This window comes from Purpureocillium takamizusanense, chromosome 3 (genome assembly GCF_022605165.1).
Source record: "Purpureocillium takamizusanense chromosome 3, complete sequence".
Lineage (NCBI taxonomy): Eukaryota > Fungi > Ascomycota > Sordariomycetes > Hypocreales > Ophiocordycipitaceae > Purpureocillium > Purpureocillium takamizusanense.
The window spans coordinates 3,438,876-3,461,026 of NC_063070.1; the positions used below are offsets into that span (position 1 = coordinate 3,438,876).

Below are 22,151 nucleotides of genomic sequence, written 5' to 3' on the forward strand. Positions count from 1 at the left end.
CCTGGACGGAGTATATCGAGGCTAAAGGCGCCAGAGTTGTGACTAGGACATCGCCATTCGATGCGACGTACAAGTCATCGATATACGTAGGGTTAGAAAACTGATGGACGAGGCGGAGTGGAAGCGACGATTGAGTTGGATTCTCTGTACCAGAAACACTCGCTGTTAGGATTAGAAGGCTCAGAAGACCCCATACTGTTTGGAGCCCCATTTTTGTGATGTGGGCAGCAAGTCCGGCACCAAGTTGCAGGGACTGTTATATCGGCAACACTCAAGTCAAAGCTAGCAAAGGGAAGACTTATGAGGGAATGTAGATTGTGCATATTAGTTAAATTTTAAGTTGATATAAATATTTACTATTACATTGCTTATTGCGGCTTTAGCTCTGTATCTCTGGGGCAGAGGCGGCGTCGCCGGGGATTGTTTGTTCGGAGGTGACGAATTTGGCGAAATGCTCCGACTTTTTGGGGCCCTCCGAAAGAACTGAGATGTGAGTAAACCAAAACCGTGATCGCGGAGCTTCCAGCGAACGAGTTTTTTTTTTTTTTTTTTTACAAAATGAAATCGCCACTCTAATTTCGATTGCTGGACAACTTACTCGCCATCTCAGCCATGAAGTTACGCAATTTGTCACTGCTCGCTTTTGCAGCACGCTCCTGGACTGCCGCCACGCCAGCGGATGACACAGCGGCATCAGACCAGTATCCCATCCTGCCACCACCACACCCGCCGTGCCAGAACGGGCCGACCTCACGAAGCTGTTGGGGTCAGTACGATACTAACACGAACTACTACACAACGTTCCCAGACACTGGCAAAACAAAAACAGTCTGGCTCAATGTGCAAGAGCGGACTTGCAACCAGGATGGCTATAAACGCCCTTGCATGACTGTGAATGGAACTATTCCAGGCCCGGCCATAATTGCGGATTGGGGCGACAACCTCGTCATCCACGTTACGAACTCCATGAAGTCCAATGGAACTGCGATGCACTGGCATGGCGTCCGTCAGCTTCATAGCAACGAGTACGACGGCGTTCCTGGCGTGACTCAATGCCCAATACCACCAGGGAAGTCACTCACGTACAAATTCAATGTGACCCAGTATGGCACTGGCTGGTACCACAGCCATTTCTCATTCCAAACCGCCGAGGGTGTGTATGGGCCCATCATCTTCAATGGCCCGGCGACGGCCGACTATGACGAAGACCTTGGCGCGCTGTTTCTTCAAGACTGGGCGCATGAGTCTACCTTTGCCATCTGGGATCGCAAGGAAAAGTTTGGTGTCACGTATTCGCTCAGCAACACCTTGATGAATGGCACAAACACGTTCGATTGCACGACGAGGCCTTCCGATAAGAATTGCATCGGCGATGGGAAGAAGTTCCAGACTGTCTTCAAGCAAGGTAGAAAGCACCGCTTGCGGCTCATCAACTCATCCATCAACAGCCAGTTCCACTTCCACATTGATAGGCACAATCTCACAGTTATCTCCAACGACTTTGTCGCCATTAAGCCATACGAAACAGAGTCCGTGTCGATTAGTGCGGGCCAGCGATACGATGTGATTGTACACGCCAACGCCCCGCCGGGCGATTATTGGATCCGCGGTACATGGAATGAAGCCTGCGTGGATGTTGCCAACGATCGTCCAGAAGAAATGACAGGCATTGTGCGATACGACGCAGCTAGCACAATAGACCCGACCAGCACAAACACCGTCAAACAACCCACCGATTGCGCAGACGAGCCGCAGGCAAACCTGGTGCCTCAACTGAAGCTCGACGTCACCAACATCACCGACACCACTTTCGAGGAGCTTAGCATGCTGATAAATGGTGCAGCACTGCTGCAATGGACCATTAACAGCAGCACCCTGCACCTCAACTGGGAGAAGCCGACGCTGAAGCGTATTCTTGATTATGACCGCATTTTCCCCACGTCTTACAACGTTGTGCCGGTTGATGCAAGTTTCCGACATGAGCTCTCCTCTCATAAACGTTGCTGACCATGGCGGATAGAGGCAATCCCCTGTTGGCGATGAGTGGGCTGTGCTAGTTATTGAGAACAAGGCGCCGGCAGCACTTGGCCCGTACGCCTACACTCCATAACTCACACCTTAGCCGTATCAATTATTCATTGTCTAACATTTTGCTACAGTGTACAACATCCTATCCACCTTCACGGACACGATCTCTGGGTTTTGGCGCAAGAAGGCCAGAAATGGGAAGGCAGGACAAGAGGGTTCAAGACCACCAACCCGGTACGGAGGGACGTTGCCATGCTGCCCGGTAACGGCTACCTAGCCATCGCATTCAAACTCGACAACTTCGGTGCGTGGCTCATTCACTGCCACATCGCATGGCACAGTAGCGAGGGGCTGGCGCTTGAGCTGGTGGAAAGCGAAAAGTCCATCAAGTTGTCCTCCGTCAGCACGAAGGCGCTTTCCGACACATGTAAATCATGGGAAAGGTGGTCTTCCAAAGCGCCGTGGAAGCAGGACGATTCTGGAATCTGAGACGCTAGCGGCTTCTTCTTCTTCATGACCTGGAACGAGGGCTCTGGCGCTTGTAGTTGACTCCAATTTTTACATGTTCAGGTAGCGTCGATTGGCGTAAATAACCCGCATCAAGCTTCTGCCAACATCGCGAATTCTCCCGAAGCCGCTATCAGGGTGTACTAATACGTGTGACTCAGCGATTTCAGTCTTCAATGAACAACAGATAGCTTTGGCATAGTGGCCCACTAACTCGGCGCCTTCTCCGATGACCACAGTGCGTTGCGTGTACAATAAACTATTAAGGCAAGCTATTGCGAAGTATCGGACCAACTCTCTGTTCCACTCCTGGACAATAACTCCAGTACACCACGCCCTAGACGAATCTGCAAATGCACATCAGGGTCCTGTTATTCTGCATTGGCTAGCGTAAAATGACTTGCATTGAGCTGACCTTACCGGGAAGCCGGAGCAGGCGTGAGGCTACGCCGTGTTACCACTTTGGGACATCGGAGTCCGAATGTCCCAGAGCGGGACCATGCCGAGTCGCTGGCCGCCCCATAACTGCTCCGATGCTTTGATGATCCCGAACTCTCGGAATGTGGCATAGTCCTACATTTGCGCCGGGGCTTGCACCTAAGAGAGTGACAGAGTTGTCACTGTGCAGATACCGCTAGCCGCGAAACCTTCGCCAATTCTCCCGTCGCCAGAGTCAGTTGCACAATGAACCGGGTTCCCGCCATGGTTCTTGCGAGTTCGACCGTCGCAGCGCCCACTCTGACCTACCTCTTCAGCGCGACTGTGAACCTTGGAAAGCATCTCGAACCCATCCCCCTGCTTGAGGGCGGCCAACGTATTGTCGAGCCACTTATCAGCGGAACTATCTACGGACCTTCATTCAACGCCACCATTGAAGGTGGCCTTGCTGCCCCCATCATCATCAACAACTCTACTGGAGACGGATCGAAGTCACAAATGGCATTCATCTACGCATACGGCCATGCAGACGATGGCTCACCATTCTATGTTGAGGAGGTCGGGATTGGCACGAGCTCCACTGGCTTGGGACAGAACACACGGTTGATCGTCAATGTTGGCGGGAAATACAAGGACTTGCCCGGCATGTATATTCTCGGGCAGCCAAAACTAAATGAGGACAGAACTGTAGTCAAAGTAGAATGCTTCGGAGTCTCTTTGCCTTGATAACATGGAGGGACGAGAATCTGCAACATACATGAGGCACTACGCACAATATTTCTGAGAGCTTGATGTAATCGTTCCAACAACATGATATGGATTGTCTGTAAATCTGTCATGAAGAGTCAAGACCTCTGATTTGGGCATGCCCTGAGCTGTATCTATGAGACAAGATCACCGCCAGCTGGCCACCTGATACTTCTTGGTAGTTTAACCCGTCATCTAAGGGGTCGGGTCAAGATTGCCCTTATCATGTCTATGGAAGCATGCTTCCTTAGTCCACGGAATCTAGCCTAGTTCTAGCCTAATAGCAGAATAGAGCGCAAGATATTTCCCTTGTTGGTGAGCACGTAGATCTGTCTTCAACACGTCGAATTTAGCTCGTCGCTGGAAGTCTTCCATCTCTCAGATGAAGCCTAATTTGCGCTTGATCGTAAGCCATGCGTACGATATAACATTCTTGCAGACTTGAAGCACCAATTCCAGGCCACCCAGCCCAATCATTCTGTTTAGAAGGATGAACTTGCTGGCGTAGAAAGTGGCTTCTTGGTCTCGTTGCTTCTGCGTTATCTCACCCCGCCAGACCCTGTCCATCTGCCAGCAGTGCCTGGCGGCCTGCTCCGATGCCATGCCCATGTGCGACCTGAATGCTGTGAACGCATCGCCAACTAGTACTATGCGGCCATCGAAGAAGCTGGCGTCGACAGTGCATTGTGCCTCGCGCACCTTTGTCACGAATACCTTCGGCGTCTTGGCCACGATTTCGGCCAGCGGCGGGATCATCTGCGAAATGTACCGCGCGACTTGGCGGTCCCAGACCGAGGGATTGACTAGTCCTTGCGGAACAGTGTTACCATGCAGTTTGCCATGTATATCGGTGAAAACAGCCTTCATCTCGGGCGAGCCTTCTGGGACGACATAGTACCAGACCCAGTTGATTAGACGCTCGCCAGGGTTGACATGGCCACCCTCGGTCGGGATAATGTAGCTATCGGAACGGAGAGTTAGTATGGGTACGACGTGTGCGCGTGGCAGCTTACCTGATGAAGTATGTGCCCTTCATAAGACTGAAGTTCAGTCGATTGGAAAAGTACTCCACAGCCTTCTTGGATACCAGTCGCTCGGGCACAGTGCCACGCCATGCAATGTACCCGGCATATTCTTTTCGGGTGGGAGCCTGCAGAAGGCTTCTTATGGTCGAGTGCACGCCGTCCGCTCCGATAATGAAGTCGGTCGTGATGATGCCTTCGTGTCCTGACGCCACGTCTACAAAGTGCACATGAACCACCCCCATTCCCTTATCGTACTTCAACCCTGTGACTCGCTTGCCGGACCGATAATCAGCTATCCCATCTTCTGTCTTTGGTCCCGGTGGAATGGGAACCGTATCAGACGGCATGCCGTCAAAGTTTGCCCGCAGGATCAGGTACAAACAACCCCAATTGCTCATCTGGCGCGGCGACTCGACATTCAGTACCCGGAGCCATTTGCGCCACGCAACACTCATATACTGGGCTGGAATAGAGGCAGGCCTCCCCGTAGCATCGTACTTGTCAAGGAGAGCGATGACACTGGGGCCAATCTGCACACCGGACTCGTGACTATGTCGGTCTTTGGACGGATCTTGCTCGAGAATAATGACATGGCTGCCTTGTCGTTTCAGCTGCAAACCTTGCAGTAAACCCGCAATAGAGCCACCAACCTGGAGATAAAGTTAGTCAGGGCCTGATTATACACGGTGGTTCCTAGCATACAATTACAACAGAACGAGGAGGCATGTTTTGTGGTGATCGGCAGCTGTTGTCTATCTAGTACGTTAACAATGAGAGCTGCGTGGCGGACAGGTTCGCGTCTTTCTGCACAAAGTTGAGTTTATTCAATATTCTATAATTGTGTTCTATTCACTGTCGCCGACTGCCCTGTTATGGCAGAAACAATACTGTACCTTGATAGCAGACAGCCAGGTACTGGTAATATTGATCGGTGTGCACGGCGGCTTGCCCAATGCAATCTAATCACCCGACACCTGCAGCAACGACCTGGTTCTCTAAATTTCGAAGCCACACTCTGATCGGCCATTGTTCCCAGTTGGGAGTTCCATCCCGGTGACTCCGCTCACCTATTTACACCCGGAGTAATTCTGCTGTGAGCGGCTAGCCTGTCTCCCCTTTCCCCATGAGGCAGATGCCGGAGCGATTATGACCGCAACCAGACGACATTGCACGACGTCAACTGGATTCGAAATTCGGGCACTTGATATGACTATTCAATATGCATAGATGTTGAGATTTCTTTCGTACTGTAATCTACTAGAGAGTAAGCGCTGAGGGGACACGGACTTTCAATAGGCTCCGGTACAACGTGTGATCTACATGTCCGCCATCGAAGTTCTGAGATTCAGGACAGAGCAGTGTCACTCATTCTGTTATACTGCGTGAAAACGTTTCAGTGAGCGCAAATACATGCCTACATTTGTAACAGATCCCTCAGCAAGTCGTCGACTTCCTCAACCTTCCCCTGCAACTCTGCAGCCTGCCTTCTCATCATTTTGTACAAGCGCCCATTGGTCGCGCCTAGTATGAATTCTTCCTTGAAGAGGATGGTCTTCTCACCAGTTAGCATCCCAAGCCTCCTCTCAGACCCCTCCCCGGGCGAGTTGGGACGCGGGGAGTTAATTATCCTGACGTCTGACGACAGGCCTAGCATGCTTTCCGAGTCTCCCAGCGCATCAAGAAGCATCGAGACGGCTTTACGCACTCTTGTGGCTAGAGCTCGTCCCGCGTGCATGCTTAGAGGCTGTAACTGCCCGAGTCGTAGGCCTCTATAGAAGTTGATGTCGGTGGTGAACGAATCGGGTGCCCGCTTGGTCTCTCGAGTCGAATGCGTATCCTGAAGCTGCGACAGATGCTCACGTAGGTGGTCAAGAATAGAGGAGTAGGTGCGCGTCAATGTCATGTAGCAGGATAGTATAAGTAACATTGCGGGCATGTCCAGTGTCAAGGGGGGGCTCTCCGCAGCATGAGGGTGGCCATTCTCTGATAGAATTGTTCGAAAACGTTGAGAGAAAAACACAGCGTCGCCTATGGGGTAGTTATCGAGCTCCCCAGATAGCCTTAAGAGTTGGTTCTCATAGGAAGCCATGTCTGCCAAAAGTGCAGTAAGGTCGATGATAGGGCCGCGATTGTCCAGGCCTGCGTCTTCCGCAGGGTAGTCAATTAGTGTCGGCGAAAGCCAGGAGTCTGCAAAGTCGAAAGAAACGGTGTTCGTTGCTGGTGTAGTGATCACAGCCGCTGATGAACATGTTGAGTCAGGGAAGATCGTGCCATCGTGCGTTAAAAGCGTCATATCGAGAGAGTCCAGTTCTGCGTACTCGGGCTTCCATGACTCCATGTCATCCGTCATTCTACCAAAAGCGCTATCGGCAGGCCTATCCGAGTCTGACGCACGATTGTCGTGCGGCGAGTCCAAGGTGAAGTCTGGCTCCAACGTTGGTGGAGTACTTGTAGGGACAGCAAGCATGAATGTGCGCATTCCGGGCAATGCAGACTTGTCTTTTCCCTTATTTGGACTGCTCTCGCTGGTTGGCATACTAGCAGCGCGCCCAGGTCTGGATCTTTTGCTGAAGACGCACGATCTTGGGGGCTTGGACTTGAGGCAACGCTGGCACGGCGCTGTAGGGTCCGTCGTCGTTGACGAGACGCACCGCAGCTTTTGGGCTCGGCACCAATCACAAGATGAGCGAAGATCGGAAACGGTTTTGGGCTCTTCCATGGCGGGACGTGAAATCCAACGTTACGGTAACATAGCGTGCTCTGTGAGGTGCCCCGACGTTCAGGGTGGCCCCGATTCTATGTGGTGCAGATATATTTATATGGCTGAGAACATTCAAGAACAAAAGGTACCTTTCGCCGATCCTACTGTCCCAATAACGATGAGTAAGATGTCCGTCTAATATACAGGCTGACCAGAGATAGGTCTCTCAATACACCATAAAGTTCGCGTTGGCCGCGAGCACGCGCAGGTCCTAGGACCATCTTGTCGACGTATGTGCGCGTCCCAATCCAAATACACACTCGTTGTGCCAAGTCGGCGGGCTGCTAGGTTATAGGCAACGGGCTGCTAGGCCACGGGTAACGGGCTGCTAGGATGCAGTAGTAAGTAGAGGCCCGCAGGCCATGCGTGATGAAAGCTATGGCGTGATAGCCTCGGTGGCATCTACTTGATGCCCTAATGTACCCTAATACGGGGCGGCTATGCATAGAGGTCGCATTGCAGGTCAAAACTTCAAGGTCTCATATCGGCCGAGTAAAGCGAGGAGGGTGGAGTGAGCGGGAATTGTCAGACTGCGAGAGCCAACTGCATATGCCGACGGCTTATTCTGAGTGCCCGATGTTACGCTTTGGCCTGAAGTACCTAGTTTGTAGTTTATTGCGCTCCGGCCTCGTTAGTAGTAGTCCCCGAATGCCTCAAGGAGCTTAAGTTCTCTTCGGATCTTCGTGCCTCAAGGTATGCCATTGCCCGTAGCACATCAAGAACGAGCAACCTAACCATGTCCAGACTCTGAGCCCTAACTCGTTCTCAAGCTCTTTCCGTCCTGTCTCCATGTCTGGTCCAGTTCACTATCCTAGCCACCTAGGATTTTATAGTTGCAGGCGTTGCGACACCCACGCTCCCATCAGACATCAGACATCTAGAAATGCTATTGCAATTCATGAACTATAGTAAGTCACGTCATGCCGCCAAAACTAGCGACGAAGCCAACCGCGCATGTTACGCGCCTCGTATATTCGCCAGTAGTAGGCTCTGATTCTTCGTTGGGCAGCCACATGGCCCATTTATGTTGCAGTAGTGGTGTTTCGACGTAGGCGTTCGCCATACTTATAGAAGAGGATTGGGGCGGGAATAAAGGCCAGGGCTAGGAAGCCGAGCAGCGTGTTTCCCCAGCCATAGCCCATTGTCTTATACATACTCGGGGCAGCAAGTGGCAGAAATGTTCCAGACGCATACCGCAGTAGAAGATTGGCGCTGAGGGCGGACGCAGCAGCCTCGGATCCGAATAGGTCGACAATATAGAGTTGCGCGGGCATCTAGAATTTAGTTTAGCGCCAGGAGATTAGCGTGTAGTAGCGGGTTAGAGGACTTACAACCACGAAAAAGGCTCCAAAGCCCACGAATGTAGTGCCAATGATGGGTACGATCCAGTGGACCTTATAGTGGACCGTCCAGCCGTAGATGAACATGCCTATAGCGACAAGTGGACTGAGAAAGATCATGAGCACGAGACGGTGCTCGGGTACAGGCCGCTCCAAGCCATGGACTTTGAGTATTTTGGCCTGTACGCGAGAGTTCATCGCGCCAAAAAGAAGAACGTCGAGAATTAGGGCAATGCCAAGCCCCAGGTAGACCAAGCCAGACGTAGACATAGTGAAGCCGTACTGCCCCTCGAATACAGGGCTAAATGTGGTAAACAGGATATACAGCAGCCCAAAAACTAGTGCCACGTATAGCGAGATAACGAGGAGAATCGGCGAGCGGAAGAGGAGTGCGACGGGACGAACCAGGGCATGGACAAGGATCTCATTAGCAGACTCGGTGCGAGCAAGCCTCGATACCAAATCTTGGTTCCCGGTAGAGGCGCGAAGTCGTTCAGCTTTGCGCCCTAGAAGGACCCTTGGTTGCGTCTCCCGCATAATGGCAACAGTGACAACTGCAAGGGCACCCCCAAATATGGCCAAAACCCAGAACGTCCAGCGCCAACCGATGGCATCCGCGATGAATCCTCCGATGAGCGGGCCAAGGACCTGACCGGGTCAGTGGCAGCTTCAGTTTGTAGCCGGGGAATGCCGTACATACCGGACCAGTTAGCGGGCCAAGGCTGAAGAGCGACATGGCGGAGGCTCGTTGTTCCAAAGACGTCACGTCGGCAATTGTACCCCCGCCGAGCGCCATCGGCGCGCCGCCAGCACAACCGGAGAGAAATCGAAACACGATAAATTGGGCAAGGTTCTTACTGAGGGCGCTGGCAATGACGAAGACCACAAAGATCAGATTGGAGGCGTGGTAGATGGGGAGGCGGCCGTAGACCTCGCTAAGCGGGGACATGAGCATCGGGCCTACGGCTATGCCCAATACGTAGACAGTGATGGCCAGCGTGCTCACGGCTGGCGACTCAATGTGGAAATCGCGGACAATGTCGTCAATGCCGGGGGCGCACATCGTAGGGGCCATGTTTCTGCAGTCATGCCCCCACCGGGCGTTAGGAAAACAGGTCCCAAAGACGGTGTAGAGGAGGAATGCGGCCACTCACGTTAGGAGTCCGAGCAATGCGACCATCACCACATGCGCCCACCGTTTGCTGCCGGGCCAATTGCGGGGGTTGTGGGCATCGCTTGGACCATCCCAGTCGACAATGTGGTCGCTGGTTTTCGAGCTGGAGTCACCGGTCGATGTCGCGCCAGGCTCGTACCTGGGCGCTGCTTTCTCCGTGCTGGTGTCCGTTCGTGACATAGGAGTGATGTCGAGAGCCAAGGCTTGCAAAGAGTGCGTGAGAGAGAGAGAGACTGTACGTGTAGGGAAGGCACATAATAAAGCGAGGACGGCGATGGCTTGACAGCATGATAGCGGCGAGAGCGTTTAATAAGAGCGGGATCAGGATCGCGGCAGCCAAGTGATGCCCGGGGGGTGATGGGGATGGCAGATCGGCGCTTGATTCTATGAGGGTTTAATGCGGCCTAGGGTCTTGCGAGTATCGCCATTCACGTTGTGATCCACGGACGGCGGAACAAGAGTGTGAAGAGAGAGTACATAAAGCGCCGGAGGGTCGGACGTTACAAGGAAAGCCGATAGTCTCGCAAGCCAGTGACGGAAACCACACGAAGAAGGCACGCTCGGGATAGTGCTGGGCGGCCCGGGCGGTGGGGCCACGGAGGATCGGAGCACAGGTTGGGGCTTGGAGGGTGGCGGATGCTCGGAAAGACTAGCCGCTGCCCATAGGGCAATGCAACCTGTTCCTCTTTAGCTACCCATATGTCTGACTGACAACAAGGGCGATGGCCAACAAACGAGGGGTTGTATTCTCTGATCGAGGTATACTGGCGTCACAGCCACCACGTCTGTAGGCGCCAATTCGAGGCGCCCACTTCAGTTGATCCCGAGTACTCTACGACTGCCAACCACACTACACAACTACCTCTACCTCCTTTACTGACGGCTGAGCACCTCCTTCATCATGTCATCTACTAGCGAGGCTAGCAGAACTCCTATCTCGACCAAGCCACTTACGGGAACGGCCCATGTCGCCGGACAGCAGGCTATAGATGCCTCAAGGCGCACCCCATGCAAGGAGAGCCGTCGCCGCGACAAGCCCCAGCTATCCTGCCATACCTGCCGCCGCCGCAAGTCAGTATAAGTCAGGCATATATGCGACTCAGAGTAGACGCATTAATAAGGCCCCTATAGGTTACGCTGCGATCGCCGCCAGCCCTGCTCAACATGCTCATCTCGAGGTCTGCTTTGCGTATATGGCGATAGCCAAGGCGGCATCAAGCCATTAACTAGCGAGGGAGGCACCGCTCTAAGCGTCCAAGACCGCCTTGTGCACCTTGAACGGCTGGTAATGTCGCTGATGCCTCCGGCAGACAACCCCAAACAACTTGCCGACGACTTGAGCCCCAAGGACAGTGCCAGGCCCATGGTTGAGTCGATGGATGTGCCATCCGAGTGCGGGAGCATGCACGTGAGCGACTCGGATTTTCGCTACGTCGGTGGCGACCACTGGGCTGCTATCCTAGATAGCATCACTGACCTCAAGGACCACCTCAACCCCGACGCGCAGCTCCAGCTGGTAGGCACTGGCGACTCGGGGCACAGTGAGCCGAGCGATTGCGAAAGCACCGACTTGCGGCCAGGGTCGCGCTCATCACATGCACTGCTCCTCTACGGCCCGTCCCGACCAACTTCTCGGGCGAACATCCTCGCCGCATTGCCACCCAAGGTCGCCGTGGACCGCTACGTTGCCCGCTACTTCAATAGCTTGGAGATAGCATCATGTTTGTGCGCCACGAGCCCACTCATCAGACACCGGTCACTGACTGTTAGCAGGCATTGTACATGGCCCTACATTTCTAAAAGAGGTCCGTTATTGCTATCCTCTCGCCATTATAAGACCGCACGCGAATCTGACTGCCGCAGTATGAGGCGTTCTGGACCAACCCTTCCCGCGTCCCTGTCGTGTGGATTGGTCTTCTATTTAGCATCATTGGCCTCGCCGTCGTAACTTCGGACACGGGAGATCGCGTGAGCAACTGCGACTTAGAGCAGCAGTCGCTTCAAATCGACCTATACCGCGAAAAAATCGTGCAGTGCCTCATCGCCGGGGAGTACACCAACGCCGGCGTATACGTGCTGGAGACCATGCTACATTATCTGCACGTTGAATTTGCCATTCGAGCAGACGCTGACAAGGACGCCTGGTTCCTGCTGGCCATCGCGGTCAACGTTGCGATGCGGGCGGGTTATCATCGAGATCCGGGCCACTTCCCCGACATTACACCCCTCCAATGCGAGATGCGGCGCAGAACCTGGGCTACAGTTCTGCAGGCCGATATTCTCATCTCGACGCAGATGGGTATGCCGCGCATGGTCTCGGACCCAAAGTGGGATGCTGCCGAGCCGCGGAACTACAACGACGCGGACTTGAGCCAAGGTGCCGTGGAGCTGCCACCACCACGCCCTGAAACCGAATTCACAACGACCTTGGGCATAATTGCGCGGCGTAGGATGCTGATGGCCGTGGGTATCATCTCGGATCTCACGTGTGCAACCACGTCGTGCAGTTACGCTGATGTCATGCGGGTGGATGGCCTCCTACTCGAGGCCGCAGCCAGCATTCCGCCTCCCTTGAAGCACAAGCCGCTTGCGGCAAGCGTCACCGACCCTCCGCAAGTCATAATGGGTCGGCTTTTCATCAGCCATGTCTTTTATAAGGGACAAATCATGCTCCATCGGCGCTTCCTATACAGGCAGTCCCCTTCTACTGAGCGGGATCACTTCGCCTACTCGCGCAAAGTCTGCCTCGATGCCTCCCTTGACACGCTACAGATTCAGCGTATACTCGACGAAGAGACGTGCACCGCGGGTCAGCTCCACACCATGCGCTGGCGTTTGAGCTCCATCATGAACCACCAATTCCTCACGGCCACGATGATCTTATGCTCGCTGCTGCACCGAGGCCAGACGCTGGAGCGGGCAGACGAGATCGTGACGGCGTTGCAACGAACCAGGACGATATGGATGAGAGGCAGCAATCGATCGCGTGAGGCCAGACGAGCGGCAGAGACGCTCAATTTTGTGCTTGCCAGGGCTGCGGGATCGGGGCAAGGGCCGGATGTCGCCATGGAAGACGAGATCAGCGGATCTGCGGACGCAAAGAACAACGCCACGGTGTCAACATTCCTCTCCGACATGGGTTGTTTCGACGGGAATTGGTTTGACAGGCAAAACCTGATGCTGCAGGAGGACTTGGGTCTCGTTCAACGTGAGTTTGAGACACTTTTGACTCCGTGGCCGGCCACGAGCTAACACTGACACAGCCGATGCATTCATCATGCCGACGCTTCTGGGAGCGATGGCAGTTCCGGATCAACAAAACAAGCCCTTTCCGTTTCCCACAAGCAGCCTCGACTCGGCCTTGGGATCTTCGGGGGATATGACAATTCCTAGACCAGGATCGATTTGGTAGAACATCCAAGTATGCCAACTTGAGAGTATCGGCTTCTTGATTTGTGTGAGAACAAGATTATCTGTCTTCGTACTTGTCGTGCACACCATATCCTATGGAGGCGGGAACAGCTTCCAAGAGAAAGTCCGCGCTCATAGTTTGCAGTCCTAGATAGCGTATACTTGGAAGTCAAAGCCGTTTATTAGGCCTAACATGTGGATGCACCGGCCCATCAAGAAATCTCGTATGTCAAGGACGGTTGTTTGAGCTCATTCCCTCGAGTTCAGCTGCCAAGCCCAACGCCCACGTCCTTTCTCGTAATGAAACACTCTAACAGTCTCCAAGTAGCCACCAGACTCGCAGCCAGATCAATCAGATTCGGCGCATGGCCGTGAGGAGGGAGATCAAGTGATACTGCTCGTCTCGGAATCTCCTTTGGTAATTTGTGCCGATGTGGATGCTCTGTGCACTTGCCTGTTGTGTTCCTCCGACCGCCCTGTTTGATTCAGGTTGTCCGAATGGGTGGTACGCTTAGCCTCATTTCTCTATCCGAAAGTAGCCGGCAACTACAGTACGAGAAACCATGTGGCCTGGTCCGTTCGGCGATGCATGGCACAACCTCTGGCGGCCGTTGTTGGGGTTGGAGGTGGGCTAATTAACATTAAAGATGTCGGCGATCTAAATTGAGATCTATCTAAGCTAAAGGCTATAATTGATCTACTCTCCCAAGTTGAACACTCTGGGAATCCTCTGTAGCTACCAGTTTGACCCGTCGCCGTCGCTGCTTGCCGACCCTGAATGAGTCGATTCAATATCCGTATTTACGGCGACTTCCATATCTCATTGCTCTCTAGTATTGAAGGCCTTCACGGCTGCGCGCTCAACCATGCCTGAACCAATTGCAGTCATAGGCAGTGGATGTCGCTTCCCCGGGGGTGTAGATACCCCCTCAAAGTTTTGGTCGCTCCTTCATAACCCACCAGACCTCAGCCGCGAGCCGCCGAGCACGCGATTCAACGGCGACGTCTACTACCACCCCGTCGGCACACACCATGGCACCACCAATGCCACAAAATCGTACTTTCTAGAGGACACGGGAAGAAGCAACGTGGCCCAGTTCGACGCCGGGTTCTTCAGTATCCAGGCCAGCGAGGCCGAGGCCATGGACCCGCAGCACCGGATGCTGCTTGAAGTGGTTTACGACGGACTGTGCGCCGCCGGCCAGCCGATGGAGAAGTTGCGAGGCTCCGACACAGCTGTATATGTGGGTGTCATGTGCGACGACTATAATACCATGTTGGAGCGCGACTGGGAGACGATGCCGCGGTACACAGCCACGGGGTTGGCGCGCTCGCTCGCCGCGAACCGCGTGTCGTACTTCTTCGACTGGCACGGCCCGAGCCTGACGATTGACACAGCATGCTCTAGCAGTTTGGTAGCACTGGATCAAGCCGTGCAGGTCCTGCGCAGTGGCAAGTCGGCAGTGGCTGTCGCGGCAGGCACAAGCCTGATTCTGAGTCCAGGCACGTACATGACTATATCATTAGGGAAGTGATAAAAGTATCACTAACAGTAGCCGCAAAGCTATGTATATCTCCGAGAGCAGCTTGGGGATGATTTCACCCACTGGTCATTGTGCCATGTGGGATATGTCTGGTGACGGTTATGCTCGTGGCGAAGGCGTTGCCGCCGTCGTGCTAAAGACAGTATCACAGGCCATCGCCGATAACGACACCATCGAGTGCATCATTCGAGAGACATCTGTCAACCAAGACGGCCGAACACCGGGACTCACCATGCCCAGCAACGTCGCACAAGCAGCCCTGATCCGCGATTGCTACGCCCGTGCTGGCCTCGACCCCATTCACAACCTCGCTGATCGACCGCAATTCTTCCAGGCTCACGGGACCGGCACCCAGGCAGGCGATCCACAAGAGGCTGAGGCCATCGCAACGTCCCTGTTCCCGACTAGGACATGTGGCGCCGCTGATAAACTGTTTGTCGGATCGATTAAGACGGTCATCGGACACACGGAGGGCACTGCGGGCATTGCCAGCATCATCGCAATGTCGCAGGCGCTCCAGAGCGGCATGGTCCCGCCGAATCTGCACTTTAACAAACTGAATCCAAAAGTTGCTCCTTTCTGTGATCATCTCACTGTTGCGACAATTCCGACGCCGTGGCCGACCACGGACGGGCAAGTGAAGAGGGCCAGTGTGAACAGGTATGTGTGTCGAGCCCTTTCCACTGGGAGACGGCGTTGACAGAGCGGCTGCAGTTTTGGATTTGGGGGGACCAACGCCCATTGCATTGTCGAAGAATATATCCCGAGCAAAGAGGCGAGCAGGATCCCCGGGTCGCCTCTGCTATTCACACCACTCGTGTTCTCGGCTGCTTCTCCAGTGGCACTTCGAACGACGGTGTCATTGTATCTCGACTATATGAAATCAAGTAACGGCATTACCCTTCAGGACCTTGCATACACGTTGCAGTCAAGGCGGTCCACACTTGCATATCGCTGGGCAATCGCAGCGGTGTCTGTACAGGATGCCATCCAGGCTCTCGAGGCCATTACCAAATCGCCAGATGGCCTGGCAACAAGATTCAATGCGCCCGGCTCACCTGCCAAGGTACTTGGAATATTCACAGGACAGGGCGCGCAGTGGCCACGCATGGGCGCCGACCTCATCGAATCGTCGCCATATGTCGCCTCACGGATCGGTGATCTGGATGCGGCTCTTCAAAGCCTCCCATCTCCTTCGGAGCGACCAACTTGGACGCTCCGAGACCAACTTCTCGCCACTGCAGCGACGTCCCGCGTTGCCGAAGCAGCCGTGGCGCAGCCCCTGTGTACGGCAGTGCAAATCGTGCTCGTTGACATTCTACGTGCCGCGAACGTGGGTTTTGACGCCGTCGTCGGCCACTCCTCCGGCGAGATCGGCGCGGCGTACGCGGCGGGCTTCATCTCGGCGAGGGATGCCATCCGCATCGCCTATCTGCGTGGCCTATATGCCAAGCTGGCCTTGAGCACCAGCCCTAGGTCTCCCAGAGGCGCCATGTTAGCCATAAGCGCCTCGTCAGAGGATGCCCGGGCGCTATGCAGGGACCCTCGGTTCTTGGGCCGGATTCAAGTCGCAGCGGTGAATTCGAGCTCGAGTACTACATTGAGCGGCGATGAGGACGCCGTGGACGAGGCGGAGCAGATGCTCAAGGACAGAGGGATGTTTGCCCGGCGCCTCAAAGTCGACACAGCGTACCACAGCACTCATATGAATTCATGTGCGGGGCCCTACCTTGCATCGCTGGAGAGCTGCGGTATCAGCTCGACGGCCATGGATCCCAAGGACAAGACATGCACTTGGATCTCTAGTGTGTTCAACGGCCAGTCAATGGATGCCTCCAAGTTGAAGGCCCAGTACTGGATCGACAATATGTGCAACCCAGTCCTCTTCGAAGGAGCTCTGTCCCGGGCTATGAAGGAGACTGGTACTGTCGATTTTGTCATTGAGGTTGGCCCCCATCCCGCTCTCAAGGGTCCCGCAACGGCAACCACCGGCGATGTCCCTTACACTGGGCTTCTTGCGCGCGGACAGCGTGATACGGAGCAGCTAAGTTCTGCTCTGGGCAACATCTGGACTCGACTGGCATCTGGCAGCGTGCAATTCTCCGCCGTCGAATCATTGCTGTCCGGTGTAAAGCATGGGATGACCATGCTGAAAGATTTACCTCCCTATCCGTTCGACCATAACCAGACCTATTGGACTGATAGCAGAATGGCAAATCACTTCAAGCATCGTCGGGCTGTCCACGTCCCCAACCCGGTCCTCGGGTCCGCATGCTCCGAGGCGACCACACCGGGTGAGTTCCAGTGGCGCAACGTGCTCAAGCCCAGCGAAATATCCTGGCTTAGGGGGCACATGCTTCAGGGGCAGATCGTGTTCCCAGCCACGGGATACGTCAGCATGGCGGTCGAGGCTGTGCGGGCCCTGGTCCTCGACTCCAACTCCAACGCTGCGATTCGGATCATCAAGCTGACTGACATTGAGATTCCCCGCGCCCTCACCTTTGACGACGACGACTCATGCGTCGAGACGATCTTTAGCGTCTCGTCAGTCATCATCGGTGATAGTTCCGTATCCGCGGACTGGGCTTGCTACTCAGTGCCTGAGGGCAGTGGCAGCGCCATTTTGAGCGCAAAAGGGCACGTATCTGGCGACTTATTCCCAGCCGTGCCTGATGCGCTCCCCACCGCAAGCGAAAGCGCCTACAACCTCGTCGATATCGGGGAAGAAACCTTCTATAAGAACTTGACAAGCGTCGGCTATGGCTACTCTCCACCGTTCCAGGGGCTCTCGAAAATCTGTCGCAGGCCCAGGTACAGCATCGGCACTCTAGTAGATCAGTCGGGCTCGGCCTGGGATGACAAGCTCGTCCTTCACCCAGGCATGCTAGACACGGCTCTACAATCCATCTTTGCCGCGTGGTCGTTCCCCGGCGACACCCACCTGTGGTCGCTGCGCGTCCCGGTCTCCATCGCTGCGATAACTATCAACCCTTACTTCACTCCGCTTGGTAGTGGCGGCAAGCAACAGTCTATGCGTTATCAGTCCTTTATCCGGGCTCTAGAGCCGCTTCAGGTGGTTGGTGACGTCCACCTGCAGACGGAGAACGGCTGTTGCACCGTACTCCAGTTCGAGGGCGCCACATTGGTGCCGTTTTCTCGGGCGACTGCTAAAGACGACGTCGCCATTTTCTCACACTTCAAGCACAAGGTCGCTTCGCCGGATGCCTCGCTGGCAGTTGTGGAAGATGCCCTGCCGAGAGCCTTGGTCCAGCTGTATAAGGACGTGGAGCGCGTTGCGTACTGGTTCGTACGAAGCGTCTCGCTCGCCATCCCCATTGGGGAGCGACACGACCTGCTGCTTCACTTTCAACACTATTGCCGATGGTGCGATCATATCGTGGACATGGTGACCCGCAGAGTGCATCCCAAGGTCCCCACGGAGGCCAACGCCGACACTCGACAGCATGTTAACGACATCCTCGCCCAGTATCCAGAGCGCAAGGACGTTCAGTTTGTGCGTGTCGTCGGCGAGAACCTGGTCCCCGTAATCCGGTCGGGCACGACTATGCTGCAGCACATGAACCAAGATGAACTCCTCTTCGCCTTCTACGAAGAAGGGTCCATATGCTCTGGCCCGTCGCAAAGCTGGCTGGCGCGCATCGTTGCACAAGTATCCAACCGTTTCCCCGGGCTCAACGTCTTCGAGGTCGGCGCCGGAACGGGCGCCACGACCAAACCCGTGCTGCGGGAGCTTGGCGACTCGTACGGCTCCTACACGTTTACCGACATCTCGAGTGGCTTCTTCATCGCCGCCGAGAAGCTTTTCGCCCAGGATGCGAGTCGCATGGTCTTTCAGACGTTCAACATGGAGCATGGACCCCGGGAGCAGGGATTTACGGAGTGTTCATACGACGTCGTTGTTGCTGTCAACGTGCTCCACGTCTCAGCTGACCTCGAGTCGTCGCTTTCGAACATCCGTCGGCTCCTGAAGCCAGGAGGGTTCCTGGTTGTTGGCGAGTTCACTTCGACAAACTGGCTGTTCAGTGGTATGACGGTCGGCACCCTGCCTGGCTGGTGGATCGGAGCCGAAGCAGGTCGCTCCTGGGGTCCGCTGCTCACGCTCAGCGGCTGGGACACTGTTCTCCGGAAATCAGGCTTTGGGGGCATCGACACCGTGACTCCCGACTTCAACGGGACGCTGCCCATGAACGTGTTTGTATCCCAAGCCGTCAACGACCAGATCAGCCTGCTTCGCGAGCCCCTCGTATCCAAGGAGCGGCCCCCCGGCGTGCGAGCCGATGGACTGGCCATCATTGGCGGGAGCACCTGGTCCGTCCATAAGCTTGGGCGCGAGGTTGTGGACATCCTGTCGCATCGTTACCATGACAGTCATGTTTTCGTCACAATGGAGGACTTTGTGTCGTCGAGCCTGACGCGCGAGCACGCCGAGAGCACCACCGTCCTCGTCCTCACTGACCTTGATAGGCCGTACCTGAAGGACATCACGGCTAACGGCTTTGAGGCGCTCAAGAGGCTCTGGGCCGCAGCTGGGACTCTTGTCTGGGTCACGCGCGGCTCACGAGATGGCACCGCGCCCTACGGCCGCATGATGGGCGGCATCCTCCGTACTATCAAGACAGAGTACCCAAACCTCAACCCTCAAATGTTCGACCTTGAGGTCTCCCCCACGGGGAGCCAGCGCGAGACGGCGACGATACTTGCCGAGAACTTGCTACGGCAGCATGCCCTTGGCAGCTGGCGCCCCAGCACTGGCTCGTTGTTGTGGACGCTGGAGCCAGAGGTCTTCCTTAGCAACGGCCGGCAGCTCATATCCAGGCTGCTACCGGACATGGACAAGAACGAGCGCTACAATGCCTTAAGGCGAAGCGTGCTCACCACAGCCAGGCCGGTCACCGACTCCCTGCAGCTCTTGGGAGTCGGCAATGGGCCAGACCGTCGGCTCGAGCTATACAAGGTCTCGCCACTGACGCTGGCCAACGTTCCGGGAGACAACCCCCGCACCGTCAAGGTTTTATGGTCGTCACTCCAGAGCGTGGCAGTTGGTTCAGTCGGCTTCTTGAGGATATGTGCGGGATTCGATATGAAATCAGGGGAGACGGTCCTCGCCCTCACTAGTTCGACCGAATCGCCAGCAACTGTTCCCGCTGCATGGAGTATTCCGCTAGCCAAGCTCCCGACTGCTTCAAACATGGTGTCCGTGGCCGCCAGTATTCTCGCCCACAGCATCATTTCTCGGACTCCCGAAGCGACCACTCTACTGGTCCATGAACCAGACATCGCCCTGCAGAGAGCCATACAGGTCAAAGCCGAGGCCAAGAACGTCCACGTCGTCTTCACCACCATCGAGCCGCAGCGGGAGCAGGGCAGCCAAGCATCAGTCTTTGTGCACCCCAACATCTCGCTGCACGCCATTCGGTCTGTTGTCCCCACTTCAACTGCCGTCTTTGTCCACTTCTCCCGCGGCACCAGGTCTGATGCCGCCCGAGACTCCATCATAAGAGTGCTTCCACCGGCGTGCCTTCGACTAGGCGAGGAGACTGTCGTGAGCCACCAGGTCAAAACGTTTGGTGCATTTTCTCCAGCCACAGATCTTGCTTTCTTATTGCAGACAGCCTGGGAAGATGCGTCGGGAGCATCGACTCGTACTAAGGCTCGGGCCATTACACTCGATGACGCATCGCGCCACACCGCCGTGGGCGAACCCTTGGCCGTGGTCGATTGGATGGCCACCGATACCGTTACCGCAAAAGTGCAGCCCATTAACACGGGAACACTGTTCCAAAGCGACAAGACATACCTCTTCGTCGGCATGGCCGGAGAGCTGGGCCAGTCCATCGCAACCTGGATGATCTCGCACGGGGCGCGCTGCGTGGTTCTCACCAGCCGCACGCCCCAAGTCAACCCATCATTCGTCCACGACATGCATAGTCGATACGGTGCGGTTGTCAAGGCCCTGTCCCTGGATATCACGTCCCGAGATTCCCTCTGGTCCGTCCACAAGCACATTACGGGGTCGCTTCCCCCTATCGCAGGCGTCATCAATGGCGCCATGATCCTCCAAGACGAACTCTTCGCCAACATGTCGCACTCGTCCTTCTCTCACGTCGCCGCGCCCAAGGTGCTCGGCACACAGCTTCTCGACGAGCTCTTCCACGACGCACCGCTCGACTTCTTCATCGTCACGTCGAGCCTGTCCACCGTAATCGGCTGGAGCGGCCAGAGCAATTACTCGGCCGCCAACGAGTTCATGACGGCGCTCATCAGCCATCGGCGCGGGCGCGGCGTCGCCGGCTCCGCTGTCAACATCCCCGGCGTGCGTGGCGTCGGCTATGCGGCCAAGGAGGGTCACTTCGACTTTGACTACCTCCACTCCATCGGATATACGAGCATCAGCGAGGAGGACCTGCATGTGCTCTTTGCCGAGGCCATTGTCTCTGGTCGTCCAGGGCAGGATGTCGCCACGGAGCCACAGGTGGCCATGGGCGTCGGCTATGTTCCCGCAGACCTCGAAGTAAAGGACGTGCACAGGCGCGACGCCAAGTTTGGGTACTATGTTTTACGGAAAGAAGTCACCAGCAGCGCCACACGAGCAACGAGCGGTGACAGCGCAGCCCGCGTGCCCCTCAAGGTGCAGCTCCAGGCCGCCAAGGGGCTCGACGAGACGTACGCAGTCATACGGGAGGCGTTTGTCGCGTACTTCCGTCGGATGCTGCGCATCCCCGAGGGGCACTTCGTTCAGGACACTGGGACGCTGGTGGAGCACGGCGTGGACTCGCTAGTCGCCGTGGACATTCGCTCGTGGTTCCTTAAGGAGCTAAGGGTGGACATCCCGACGCTCAAGATCCTCGGCGACGGCAGTATCGCCGACCTCGTCAGCCTGGTAGTGCAGAAACTGCCCAACTCGGCGGGCGAGAAGGAGGCTCGGCATCAAGACGCTGCAGGGCCCCGCGTAAACACGGCTCGTGTGCTAGATTCTGAGCAGACTCGCGGCGCGACGGAACATTCGTCGCCGCTATCGGCGGGGAGCCCGATTTTTACCCCTCGAGAGGACATGCCCTTACTATCAGAGTATACGACCTCGCCGTCTGAGAGCGTCTATGGGGAAAAGAAGGACGGTTAATAGGTATCTAAATAGTAAGAGGTATATATTATATT

The 22,151-nt window shown here is 55.4% G+C and overlaps 6 protein-coding genes across 6 annotated transcripts; 4 read left to right on the plus strand and 2 right to left on the minus strand.

Moving 5' to 3' along the window:
* Positions 1 to 966: 966 nt before the first annotated feature.
* Positions 967 to 2,517, plus strand: JDV02_004646 (uncharacterized protein; the record flags this gene model as incomplete). Its single annotated transcript, XM_047985877.1, has 3 exons — positions 967 to 1,959; positions 2,021 to 2,091; positions 2,160 to 2,517. The coding sequence occupies 3 exons, from the start codon at positions 967 to 969 to the stop codon at positions 2,515 to 2,517; spliced, it is 1,422 nt and encodes a 473-aa protein (XP_047841855.1).
* Positions 2,518 to 4,098: 1,581 nt separating this feature from the next.
* JDV02_004647 (uncharacterized protein) lies at positions 4,099 to 5,143 on the minus strand (the record flags this gene model as incomplete). The annotated part of the gene is made up of 2 exons (XM_047985878.1): positions 4,099 to 4,681; positions 4,734 to 5,143. 2 exons carry the CDS (start codon positions 5,141 to 5,143, stop codon positions 4,099 to 4,101), a joined length of 993 nt encoding a protein of 330 aa, XP_047841856.1.
* A 3,006-nt stretch (positions 5,144 to 8,149) lies between these two features.
* On the minus strand, positions 8,150 to 9,909 carry JDV02_004648 (uncharacterized protein; the record flags this gene model as incomplete). The annotated part of the gene is made up of 3 exons (XM_047985879.1): positions 8,150 to 8,780; positions 8,838 to 9,494; positions 9,547 to 9,909. The coding sequence occupies 3 exons, from the start codon at positions 9,907 to 9,909 to the stop codon at positions 8,529 to 8,531; spliced, it is 1,272 nt and encodes a 423-aa protein (XP_047841857.1). The 3' UTR covers positions 8,150 to 8,528.
* An 816-nt stretch (positions 9,910 to 10,725) lies between these two features.
* JDV02_004649 (uncharacterized protein) lies at positions 10,726 to 13,495 on the plus strand. The gene is made up of 5 exons (XM_047985880.1): positions 10,726 to 11,091; positions 11,152 to 11,741; positions 11,794 to 11,825; positions 11,884 to 13,228; positions 13,284 to 13,495. Exons 1-5 carry the CDS (start codon positions 10,922 to 10,924, stop codon positions 13,430 to 13,432), a joined length of 2,286 nt encoding a protein of 761 aa, XP_047841858.1. The 5' UTR covers positions 10,726 to 10,921; the 3' UTR covers positions 13,433 to 13,495.
* Positions 13,496 to 14,297: 802 nt separating this feature from the next.
* On the plus strand, positions 14,298 to 14,966 carry FSA1 (putative PKS/NRPS-like protein biosynthetic cluster; the record flags this gene model as incomplete). Its single annotated transcript, XM_047985881.1, has 1 exon — positions 14,298 to 14,966. The coding sequence occupies one exon, from the start codon at positions 14,298 to 14,300 to the stop codon at positions 14,964 to 14,966; it is 669 nt and encodes a 222-aa protein (XP_047841859.1).
* Positions 14,967 to 15,051: 85 nt separating this feature from the next.
* Positions 15,052 to 22,116, plus strand: JDV02_004651 (putative PKS/NRPS-like protein biosynthetic cluster; the record flags this gene model as incomplete). Its single annotated transcript, XM_047985882.1, has 2 exons — positions 15,052 to 15,635; positions 15,690 to 22,116. The coding sequence occupies 2 exons, from the start codon at positions 15,052 to 15,054 to the stop codon at positions 22,114 to 22,116; spliced, it is 7,011 nt and encodes a 2,336-aa protein (XP_047841860.1).
* Positions 22,117 to 22,151: the final 35 nt, after the last annotated feature.

What these genes read in the sequence shown, in the direction of transcription:
- JDV02_004649 (XM_047985880.1), top strand. Translation starts at nt 10,922, where the DNA reads ATGTCATCTACTAGCGAGGCTAGCAGAACTCCTATCTCGACCAAGCCA. An exon ending in CATACCTGCCGCCGCCGCAA is followed by an intron (nt 11,092 to 11,151) that starts GTCAGTATAAGT and finishes AGGCCCCTATAG; the next exon opens with GTTACGCTGCGATCGCCGCC. An exon ending in TAGCTTGGAGATAGCATCAT is followed by an intron (nt 11,742 to 11,793) that starts GTTTGTGCGCCA and finishes GACTGTTAGCAG; the next exon opens with GCATTGTACATGGCCCTACA.